Genomic DNA, 12,084 nt, shown 5'->3' with positions numbered 1-12,084 from the left:
TTTGTGGACAGTTTTTCAGTGGGAGTTTTGGTTGAAGGAAGGGGATGGAATCCCAGGCCTAGTGCCTGCTAGGCAATCATTCCACCTCTGAGCTACATTCCAGCCCCACAAACAATACAGAAGACAATCTGGTGGTGGACAAGATAGCACATGACCAGCTGGGTTGTGTCAACACAAGGGTCTCAGCGGCCAGGCCGGGATGCCCAGTGATGAGAGCTTTACTGGAGTACTATCACCAGTGATGTCTGTTTCCCCTTTGTATCCCTTTATCTTTGTCTGCAAAGGTTTCCCAATAAGCACCAGTTTGGTTTTTTTTTTTTTTAAATATATTAAGGAAGCTTGTTATTGAAAAAAAACTCTAAAACAAATACAGCAAATCAACAACATCTAACTCAGGTTTTATGTATAGACCTGCCTGTGTGAGAACCTGGGTCCCCCACGGCGGCACGCCGATGCAGCAGGAGTCCCCTGGGGGGCCTGGCAGCCCCTGCATGGACAAACAGGCAGGGCTGGCTGTGTTTGGCTTTTTCCCTCAGAAAAGGCATCAAAGGCTGAATTCTACCTTGACGTGCAGTGGGTGTTCAAACACGTAGAGCCGAGCGAGTTCGCCGGGAAATGAAAAGAGAGTATAAAAGGGTGTCTGTGCTGGGATTACAGCCATGAAAGCCCCAAGCTCACAGCGGAGGGCAGGAAGGGCCACTGCCTGAGACAACAGGGCAGTGGTGCAGAGACTGTGACTCACTGTTTTATTTTACTTAATTGCTCTGGCTGTAAATTTTTCAAAACTAATATAAGCATATTTTACAGCTCACAGAACATTTAGAACATATTAAAATATGTATCTTCCCACTGTAATGTGCCTAGTTGAAATTTCTGACTCCAAGCTGAGCTTTAAGGCTATGAAAGACTGGCACTCGATGCTCTTTACATCAGTTAGATGGACGGTGTTGTTCTGCTCCGGATCAGAGAAAAATCATCTCAGTAAATGTTCCGGTGAGTCAAGGATTCTACCACATTCTAGAAGCTTGGATGGGCCAAAGATCGTAAGTCTTACTGTGCCCCCTAGAGGCGAGCAGCATTTCTGCACCCACACAAAAAAACCTTCCTAAAACAAGGCAGTAAAATCCAGAAAATGTCTTTAAATCTTCATTGATCACTTAACATGTACCAAATTTCATGCCAGATGCTACAGAGAATATAAAAATGGGTCTGGTGTGGCTGCTGCCCCCACAAAGCTTACATCCTTTCTCTCAACTCAGATCCCAGCCAGGCACCACCACCTGGCAGGGAAGGGGGTAAAATCCTTAAACAGCAAGACCCCAGCATTCTGAGTGCCAGCAGCACATGCCAGGTCCTACCCCAGGTGCTCACATTCAACTTCGTCTACTGCTCATAAAGACCACGCAAGCACACACAATCACCTCCACTTCACACTCAGCTGAGGCTTGGTTTATAGCCATGGACCACATCTGTCACGGGAGGGAAAAGCAGTTGCTGCTCAGCACACACCAACCTGCAGGCCTAGGGCAGGCCTTCCATCCTCACGTGCCCATCTGAACCCTCCATGCCCTAGTCCATCTTCCCATCACAGCTCCTCGGTCCCTACTATCCTGCACTCTGAACTTACTCAAGGTCCCACTTGCATAACCTCAATCGCTAAAATTTACTAAATCTTACTAAAGTCTCTGCTCAGGTTCCAGCTCGACATTCACCTCTGGCTTCTAGAAGCCTCATTTCCAAGACTTCTCAGTGAGAAGATGAACAGGAGACACTGATCCTAGCAGTCACGGTCAGTATTGACCCAAATCAACTATGGCAAGTACTTTGCCTCTGAGGCCATCCCTGGGATGTATTCGGAGGACTGGACAAGAGGGTGGGGGCACTCCCTGAAGCTTCCTAATAGCCAAGGAGTCTCAAGCTAGCATCACTTCCAGCCCACATGCCTCCTGGGGACAGGCCACACAACAGCATCCTAAACGCAGGTTTCTTGTCATCCCAAAACAGGCCAACTGCGACCTCTCCTGGCCATGACCAATCCTGGCACATTCATCTTCACCACACCCAGAGCCAAGGCTCCAACTCCTACGCTGCTTTAAAAACCACCATGGAGCATGGTGGCACATGCCTTTAGTCCTAGCACTGTGGAGGCAGAGACTGGGAGATATTTGTGAGTTCGTGGCCAGCCTGATCTATATAATGAGTTACAAGGCAGCCAGGGGTACACAGTGAGATGTTGTCTTAAAAAAAAAAAAAAAAAAAAAACCAGAAAGAAAGAAAGAAAAAAAAGAAAGATCAATTGATCGATCTTTGGGATGAAAAAAAAAATGGCTCATCAATTAAAGGCACTTGCTCCCAAGCCCAATCCCCAGAAAAGACATGGTAGAAGGAGAACTGACTCCCCAGAGTTATCCTCTGACCTCTACACACATACCATAGCATGCATGTGCCCACACACAAGCACACATACAATAAGTAAACAATTAAAAAAATAAAGCCATCATGGTCCGAGATGACTCAGCCTGTACTGTGCTTGCTTTACAAGCAGAAGGGCTGGAGTTCAATCCCCAGAACTCATGTAAAAAAGCCAGGCACAGTCATACAATCTTATAATACCAGCTTTGGGGAAACAGAGACAGGAGGATCCCTGGGACATACTAGCTGGCCAACTGAGCCCCCATGGCAAGTTCCAAGCCAATGAAAAACTCTATCTTAAAAAGAGTACCTAAAGATCAATATCCAAGGTTGCCCTGTCCTCCACCTACAAATGCACACATACATACACACACACAATCATCATGGGGGGTGGAGGGAGTGGGAGTATAGCTCAGTGGTAGAGCATTTGCCTGCATGCACAAGGTCCTGGACTCAAGGCCCCATCACCCAAAACCTCAAAAAACAACAAGGATACCTACAGTGTCTGTTCAGGAAACAAAAATTCCCTATCAGTAATGACCCAGGGGAACCAAGCTGTTCAGATCTGTCAATGGGGGCTTCAGGTGAAGACCAACTCCACAGGGCTCAGGTCTGCCTCTTCCCATCGGTGCACAGATAGTTGGCAGGCAGACATCCCTGAGGACAAACCTGACCTCTCCATAAAGCTGCATCATAGGTTCAAGGCACAACAGCCACAGCAACCCGCTCCACCTCCTTGATGTGCTCCCCACATCGGCCAGTCTGTACTCCCCTCTCTCAAGTGGCCTAGAGATATGACTATAGCACCCACTTTAGAACCACAGCTAAGTTCCCACCAGGAGCCAGGAGCACACTGGATACTGTGGATACAGCACATGTAGGTATGTGTGCCACTAGAGAACCCTCAAGCCTTGCCAAGGGCGTAAAGTAGCAGTTGAGCCAGTCCATTGTAAAGCAACCCCCTCCACCCTGTGAGTGCTGCCTCACCCTTAGTACTGAGGGGCTGGGGAAGAAGCCCAGCCTGCTTCCAGGCTCATCCAAGCAGGGACCTCTACATTCAAACAGCAGAGAGTGCACAGGTAAGTGTAGGAAGACAGAAGGCTAGCTATAAAAACAGCTTGTTGACTGTCTGGTCCCAACAGGAAGAACATGACCCATCTGGCTCGATGCAGCTCCTGCTCCTGGCACACTGCCCAACCCAAGACCGCAGAATAGATAAACACTGTTCATTGGTCCCTTTCTGAGCTGGGTCTTGACTGTTCAGTAGAAATTAGCCAAGCAAAAAGCAAAGGGGAAGGACCCTAGAGAAGAAAGGACAAAAGAGGAAAGAAGTCCAACAATCAGGTGAGCTCAAAGTCAAGGGGTATCCTGTATACTCCAGAGTCAGCAGGACACTGCCAGGAGCCTGGGCCCAGCTGAAATCCTCAAATAGGCCCCATGCCCTGCTGGCCTCTGTGCACCAGGCTCTCAGGATGGAGGACTGAGAGGCCAGGACTCTGGGTAGGTCCAAGGATGTCATGAGCCACCCCAGGAATACTGAACACCCCTTGCACAGATGACACAGCCCAGCGCTGCAGAAGCACCACAGCCTGGCTCAGAGAAGCCAGGACCCCAGCTGGAAACTGAACTGAACACCTGTGTCGGCCTTGCTGAGTCAAACACAAGAGTTTCATCAGGATCTGTCAATGTCTAAAACCACCACCCACAGACACAGCTCACCTCGAAGCACTTGGGTCTCCTCTCTTCACTTGAGAAAATGCCTCCTGGGTTGGTGGGTGGGGGCTCAAAACATAATCTCAGATATAAGGACTCAGAGAAGTGGTCTTGATAATGCTGAGGACAGAGTGGGCTGAGCTCCTATGGGGTCCGGCTCTGCAATAGGTGTCTTTTTTTTTTTTCATAGTTGCATGTGTATGAAGGTATGTGTACATACATGTATGTGCAGGTGCACATACATTTTGTAAGCATGCAGGTGAAGGTCAGGTCAGAGGGCAACTTCAGCTGTTGTTCTTCAGGCACTGTGCTGGCTAGTTTTATGTCAACATGACACAAGCTTGTAGGGCATTTTCTTAATTAGTGATTGATGGGGGAGGGCCCAGCCCATTGTGGGTGGAGCCATCCCTAGGCTGGTGGTCCTGGGTTCTATAAGAAAGCAGGCTGGACAAGTCATGATAAGCAAGCCGGTAAGCAGCTCTCCTCCGTGGTCTCTGCTTCAACTCCGGCCTCCAGGTTCCCGCCCTGTTTGATTTTCCTGTCTGATGTCCTTCAGTGATGGGCTACAATGTGGAAGTGTAAGCCAGTAAACCCTTTCCTCCCCAGCTTGTTTTGGTCATGCTGTTTCATCACAACAATAGTGACCCTGATTAGAACAGGCACCGCCCTTGGTTTTTAAAACTGGGTCTCTTGCCAGTCTGGAACTCACCACCTAAGCTAAGCTGGCTGGCCAGAGGACCCCAAGCACCCACTTGTCTCCACCTACCTAGCACTGGGATTATAGATATGCACCCACATTGTATGTGGATTCTGGGGGTCAAGCTCAGGTCCTTGTATTTGCAAGCACTTTACTGACTGACCCACCTCCCAGCCTACATGATGTGCTTTTTAAAACACATTTCTCCAGTGGTCATGTGACAGAGGTATGAGAGTCCCTCTTGGTCAGACTCAGAGGGAAGCCCACCTGGGCAGAAACCAGCTACCCTGTCCATGCTGTTGGAAGCCATGTTCTTCCCAGGAGGCTTGTAGTTCAGCTAGTCAGGGGTTACTTGGAGCCACTCAGTAAGTATCAGTATTTGGCCTCTATAACTTATTTGTTCTGAGGGCCAGAAGTTGGAATTACAGACTGGAGTTAAATTTATCGCATGGCTGGCATGGTGGCACATGCCTTTCATCCCAGCACTTGAAAAGCAGAGGCAGGGAGATCTCTTGCCTTTGAGGCCACACAATGAGAGCCTATCTCAAAAAAAAAAAAAAAAAAAAATCACTGCACACACTGCATCCCCTGAAAACAGATGTCTAATTTTTCTGACATCATATGCAATAGACTTTCCATCTTTTCTACATGTATTTCTGTGTATGTATGTGTCTATGTGTGTGTGTCTGTGTGTGTCTATGTGTATATGTGTGTCTTTCTGTGTCTGTGTGCCTGTGTGTGTGTCTGTCTGTGTCTGTGTATGAGTATCTGTGTGTGTGTCTAGTCTATCTGTCTCTGTGTGTGTGTGTCTGTGTCTGTCTGTACTGTCTGTATCTGTGTCTATCTGTCTGTGTGTCTCTGTGTGTCTATGTGTGTATCTGTGTGTATGTCTGTGTGTGTTTGTGTCTGTGTCTATCTGTCTGTATGTGTGTGTCTGTGTGTCTCTGTGTGTGTGTCTGTGTCAATCTGTGTGTGTGTGTGTATCTGTGTGTGCCTGTCTGTCTGTCTCTGTGTGTGTCTGTGTGTCTATGTGTATGTGTGTGTGTCTGTGTGTCTCTGTGTGTGTGTCTGTGTCAATCTGTGTGTGTGTGTATCTGTGTGTGCCTGTCTGTCTGTCTCTGTGTGTGTCTGTGTGTCTATGTGTATGTGTGTGTGTCTGTGTCTTAGTGTGTCTGTGTGTGTGTCTATGCATGTGTGTCTATATCTGTCTATATGTGTGTGTCTGTGTGTGTGTCTGTGTGTCTGTGTCTATCTATCTATGTCTGTGTGTGTGTCTGAGTCTGTATGTGTGTGTGTGTGTGTGTCTATCTATGTCTGTGTGTGTGTCTGTGTCTTAGTGTGTCTGTGTGTGTGTCTATATCTATCTGTCTGTCTGTATGTGTGTGTCTGTGTGTGTACATGCACACCATGCACAGCACACGTGAGGTTAAGCGGACAGCCCCCATGTCAGTCCTCAGGTGCCTTCCACCTTGTGTTTGAGATAGGGTCTCTCACTGGCCTGGAACTTTACCCTATAGACCAGACTCTGGTCCTGAACTCCCAGGGACCTACCAGGTATATGCCACCATGCCAGACTTCTTACTGGATTCTGGGGATCCAAACTCAAGTCTTCATGATTACAAGACAAGCACTTTAATAACCAAGTTTGTTTGTTTGCTGTTGTTTGATCTAAAAGTCTCCAAAGCTAGCTGGGTGTGGTGATGCACGCCTTTTAAACACAGCACAGGGGAGGCAGAAGGAGAGATCTCTGTGAGTTCAAGGCCAACCTAGTCTACACAGCTAGTTCTAGGACAGCCAAGGGTACCAAAGAAACTCTGTCTCCAAAAAAAATTTTAAAAAAGCTAATAAGTAAATAAAGTCTCCAAAGTTAGATTAACAAAACTCAAGGGCTGATCATTCCATACCAAGGTTCAAGGCGAAGCAAGACAAAGCATCACAGCTTATTAGCAAAAGATTAAGAGAAACAATATTCAGTGCTGTGAGCACATGGGGAGATGGGATTCTTATACTTCAGTTATTCTTGAGTAGGGGGCCATAAACCTTACAGTTCAGCCTGGACTGCTGCTGTGGAGGACCCTCTATAAATAAATACCAAATCTGGCAGGGGAATACATAAGTAGCAGCATGCTTACAGCAGCATGGTTCATGGGAATGTGCTACTGAAAGGTGATGAAATGTCCAAAACAGGAAAGGAAATAAGTTATGGCATACTTGGGTTAAAATAATGTATTATTATAAAATGAAGTAATATGTTTATTAGCTGGGCACACTGTAATTTATTTAACACTGCGGTGCTATGGCAAGGCAGCTTTGAGAAAGGAAAGGAGTGGGGCAGGAAAGACCAAAGATTTGAGCTAAGCCCCAGGAATCCTCTCTCAAAAGTACCAAAGGGAGCTACAGAAATTCCAAAAGGGAGTATGTAGCCTGTCCCTACCCACTGCCTGACTGTCAGTACAACACCCAGGAAAAGCCCCTGCGAGTTGTTCTCCCTCACCTTACCTTGAAGGTTTTATCCATGGAAGTAGAGAGAAGCATGTGGCTCTTACAAAGGACTGGACACCACTGAATAGTGTTGACAGGGCCCCTGTGGCCTCGCAGGTGGAAAAGCACTTTCTTGGGGACCTTAGTCTCTCTGTGCTGACTCTTCAAATATGGCTGGATGAACTCAGACACCGTGGGAGCCACACTGAGGGGGGCTGGGGCACACCCTGCAGGAGGTCCCGGAGGCTCTGTATCTTTGCCCCCACCAGCTTCTGGATTCAGTGCCTGCAGCTGCCTCAGTCTCTTGGGGGTATAGGGAACCACACAGTCCTCACCCCTTTTCCTCTGAGAAGAGCTGATAATTTTAACGGTGCTTTCAACTTTGCTTTGAGAATGAGCAGATGACGCGAGGGCATCCCGAGCAGGTTTTGCTGGCTTTAAGCAGGCAGCTGGCAGGGGCCCATGGCTGGCTGGAGCTCGGCTCATCCACAAAGAAGGGCGAGGAGACTCACTGGTGAGGAAGGTGGTATCAGGTTCCTTTGGGGGCCACTGGAGCCTCTGGCTGGGACAAGATCCCGGCAGACTGCTCCAGATCCGAGGCAGTGGCAGATGTTGGTCCCTTGGGTCTTCATGAGGACTGCTCTTTGTGTGTTGTGCCCCCTCTTCTGTCACATCCACTGTACCAGATGCAAAAGCCATCCCAGCAGGTCTGGTCATGCCAGAGGCATCATCCATCTGACCTTCAGAGTTCACACTTCTGGCAGGCTCAGTCTCGGTCTCTGAGTCAGAATCATCATATGCCACCAGTGAAGCCATGCAGACACACAAAGGTGACTTCCTAGAACTAAACAAGGTCAAGAGTCACAACTGTGAATGGGAAAATAGTTCTGTACTTCATAGCAGTAATGTCACCTTGAAAATCTAAGACTTCAAACTCCACTAACACAAACACAGGAAGAATAAAGGCTGAATTTTCTTTTTTTTTTTTTTAAAAAAAAAAGATTTATTTATTTATTTATTTATTTATTTATTTATTTATTTATTTATTTATTATGTATACAGTATTCTATCTGCATGTACCCCTACCTGCCAGAAGAGGGCACCAGATCTCACAACAGATGGTTGTGAGCCACCATGTGGTTGCCGGGGAACTGAACTCAGGAGCTCTAGAAGAACAGCCAGTGCTCTTAACCTCTGAGCCATCGCTCCAGCCCTAAAGGCTGAATTTTCAAAAGCGCTAACAGAAAAGATTTCAGATATTTCAACATAGAGAAATGATTTTGGGGTAGGAGAGGTGGCTCAGTGGTTAACAGGATGTACCACTCTTCCAGAGGATCAAAAACAGTTCCACGGGATGCAACAGCCTGCTGACCTCCACGACTACCCACACTTACATGTACACACCCACACACCAACATATATGCACACACACAATTAAAAATAGAAAGCATACCTTTTTTTTAAAAGTAAAAATTAAAAATAAGTGATGTTTGGACCAGCAAGATGATTCAAGTGGGTTACATGTGCTTGCTGCCAAGTCTATAGACCTGAGTTTGATCCCTGGAACCTACATGGTGGAAAGAGAAAATCAACTCATGAAAGTTGTCCTCTGACCTCAACATGTGTTTCTTGATGTGCATGCCATTGCCCAACCATATAAATAAATAAATGTTTAAAAAAAAAGGGGGTGGGAGGAAGGAAGGAAGGAAGAAAGGAAGGAAGGAAGGAAGGAAGGAAGGAAGGAAGGAAGGAAGGAAGGAAGGAAGGAAGGAAGGAAGGAAGGAAGGGTAGAATGTTAGGGAGATGGCATGGGGAGATGGTATGTTTACACTAATTTAAACATTACATACTATATAAAAACATAAGTAATTTTTAAAAATAAATGGATTTCCTATTCAGTAGACATACTTACTTAGAACATATAAGTTTTTAAATGGAAACCTATGTGGGGCTGGGGAGGAAGCTCCCTGAAAGAATACTTGCTAACACATGCAAGGTTCTGGGTTTGCCCCTCAGCACTGCAAAGCAGATGAGGAGAAGGAAAAAGTAAAGAAAGGGAAGAAGAAGGAAACAACAATGAGCTAGGTATGGTAGCACCCACCTGTGAGCCCAGCACTCATGAAGCTGAGGCAGGAGGATTATGATTTCAAGGCTATCCTGGGATACATAGCAAAACCCTGTCTTTAAAAACAATCAAAGGGGAAATTGAGAGAAAACAAGCTTCTGGAGATGTAGAGCACCTACCTGGCATACCAAAGCCCAGGGTCGGATCCTAAGGCAACAGTCTACCTACCCAAGTGTGTCGAAAGCAATGCTGTTCATGGCATCCAAATTTGTGTCTCACCTCAAGTGCACAGATTCACACCGTAATGAAGTTCCTTTTAAAAATTCTTCCTGGAATTCTGAGGCATCACAAATTGTTATCAGCTAGTTCTCAGCAAGAGGGGTTTTGGTCTAGAATGCAGTATTTGAATATCATGAAGAGAACAGCAAGTACACGCAGGAAGAAAATAGGGGCGCTAAACATATCACAGCCAGCAGAGGGCTGGGTGGGACAGAGTGCAAGCCTACGCCATGGACCAGCTTCCCAAATTAAAGAAAACCCAGCCATGCCTCATGCTGAGCCTCTCTAGCCCCATACTGTTAAGACAAGATCTCACTATATAAGCCAGGCTGGTCTTAGTCTCAACAATCCTCCTGCCTCAGCCTTCTGAGTGCTGGAATAACAGGCATACATCACCATGCCAGGTCATACACTAGGTCTCAACATCCCACTGAAACCCTTCCACACCTGTCCCTCTAATGTCACTATTCATCTAAGAACTCCACTGCCACACACGTCTGGTCATCATTCCATGCCTATGGTTATGGTTCCCACCAGCAGCTGAATCCAGGTAAGCATCAATGTCCACATTTAAAGTCGTCTTCTAAAAAGGACTTCTACAACTAGCCAGACACTCTCCAACTGAACCAAGGGCAACTGGGGACTAACTACACACGGATGAAATCTCTCCATACTCCGCGGGGATCCGAGGCCAAGCTCCTGGTCCCTGCCTGCCACACGGAATCCATCAGATTCCCACCACTGGGTTATAGAGCGTTCAGTCACAGGCCCAGGTTTCAAGCCACGCAGTTATCTGCAGGGTTGACTCACAAGAGAGGCCTACGGCATATCAGAGGACTGCGTAGTCCATCAGCTCCACAGGGCATGGGAGATGTCTGAACGACTTTTTCCAGCAAGAGGCTGGACTCCTGATGCACTCCACCCCATGTGGATCTCATTCACTCATTCAACAGCTGCAACAAGAGACAAAACAGTAAATGACCTTCACGCAGCACACTCACAAGCCATACGGAGAGGGACAAACACATCCCCGACTCCACGAGTGAGCCAGCGGATGCCATGGCATGTGAACTCAACAGAAAAAAAAGGAAGAGAAGAGTAGAGCAGCTGGGCCCAGGACTGCACGTTCTTATGGAGCCAAGACAGGCCTCAGAGGGAATACACCTGTGTGGCAGTCTGGAGAGGCCGAGGGACCCAAGGTGATCACAGTGCTGGGTCTAAACAACAGAACCAATGACGATCATTAGGAGTCAAGGGTGATTCAAGAAAACACACGTGAAGGGAGACGGCTGAGAGCTAAGGGGAATGCACAGTTTAGGTTGCCATTTTGTACCCAAGTCCAAAAGATGTCATGGGAAAGGGGGGTGCGGCGAAACCAAGAGGAAGAGACTAAATGAAGGCAAAGGTAATGAGGCCCGTAGGGAAAAAACTGAAGAGCTAAAGGGGGCACAGACATGTGGGGCAGGGAGTCCTGTGTGTTTTGCTCACTGTCCAAGAGCCCTCGATCTACCTGTATTTGTAGCCCGAAAGATGGTGGGGCAGGGTGCTGAGGAAGTAAAGAGAGACAGGATTTTCCCTTTCAACAAACAGTTCCTTGTTACCTACTCTGTGCTTAGCTCTATGTTGGATCTGATGTGGGCAGAATTTAAAACTCGGATCTTGCCCCGGAGGCCACAGATGCCTGAGGGGAAACAAAAAGATACCACTCGACACAGGTTTTGAAGGATGAAGAGAACTTAGCCAAGCTGTCAACAGTAATGGGTAGAGTTCAGAGCACTCTACGAAGAAATGGGAAGAAAAGGAAGGCGAGCGACACTCTGAACCTGGCGCTATGAGGCGGGAAGCACGCGGCCACCAGGTCCCGGTACCCTCCCGCCCGGGCCCGCGGCTCACCACACATACACACGGAAGCGCTTGGTCCACCCCTACAACGCTCCGGCTTGCACTCGGGCCGCCCAGTCGCGTTCCACCACGACGTCGGGGGCCTTAGCCAATCAGAGACGGGATATGCCCCGCCCCTGGATGGGCAGCCAATAGCGACATGTCAGGACAGGAAGTTGTTCCGTCCGGATGGGTTTTTCCACGGACGCCCTGGAAGTACCGGTAGCTGAACTAGCGGTGCTGACTGGTGGGGTCCGAACGGAGGCCGGTGAGTGAGAAGAGGGCGGCCGCCGCTCCGGGAGCGAGGTAGGGAGGCCGAGGTGGCGCCGGAGCCTTGGGCTACTGCCTGCGCACTGAGCCCTGAGGACCCGGCTCCGAACCGGGCTTGCTGTTCTCTGGGCACCGGCACCGCAAGGGGCGGGGAGGCTGCGGCGGCGCCGCCCACCCATGCTGTCATCGTTTCCCACCGCCTGGGGCTTTGCCCTGTATGGTCGCCAGCAGTCCCCTCCACGAAGTGTTAGGAAGGTTCCTGGTGCGCATTTCACAGATGAGGAAC

The 12,084-nt window shown here is 48.2% G+C and overlaps 2 protein-coding genes across 19 annotated transcripts in view; one reads left to right on the top strand and one right to left on the bottom strand.

Annotated features, from left to right (window-relative positions):
* Positions 1-11,680, bottom strand: part of Wdr25 (WD repeat domain 25) — a 132,241-nt gene extending 120,561 nt beyond the window's left edge. Inside the window, exons 1-6 of one of the 17 annotated variants that reach the window (XM_076551362.1) lie at positions 11,471-11,525; positions 11,253-11,328; positions 10,458-10,600; positions 9,648-9,757; positions 8,757-8,870; positions 7,322-8,147 (exon numbers count right to left, since the gene is read on the bottom strand). In XM_076551362.1, the coding sequence (XP_076407477.1) occupies positions 7,322-8,119 (798 nt within the window). In that variant the 5' untranslated portion in view covers positions 8,120-8,147; positions 8,757-8,870; positions 9,648-9,757; ... (1 more) ...; positions 11,253-11,328; positions 11,471-11,525. The other 16 variants (XM_076551358.1, XM_076551365.1, XM_076551357.1 and 13 more) reach the window with 16 other exon arrangements.
* Wars1 (tryptophanyl-tRNA synthetase 1) overlaps positions 11,680-12,084 on the top strand; it is a 49,735-nt gene continuing 49,330 nt past the window's right edge. The window contains exon 1 of one of the 2 annotated variants that reach the window (XM_076551367.1): positions 11,680-11,796. The gene's annotated coding sequence lies outside the window, so the exon portion shown is untranslated. Of the gene's footprint in view, positions 11,835-12,084 lie in introns of both variants that reach the window. The other variant, XM_076551369.1, reaches the window with a different exon arrangement.

Source organism: Peromyscus maniculatus, chromosome 14 (genome assembly GCF_049852395.1).
Source record: "Peromyscus maniculatus bairdii isolate BWxNUB_F1_BW_parent chromosome 14, HU_Pman_BW_mat_3.1, whole genome shotgun sequence".
NCBI lineage: Eukaryota > Metazoa > Chordata > Mammalia > Rodentia > Cricetidae > Peromyscus > Peromyscus maniculatus.
This window is presented reverse-complemented; position numbering and strand designations above follow the sequence as displayed.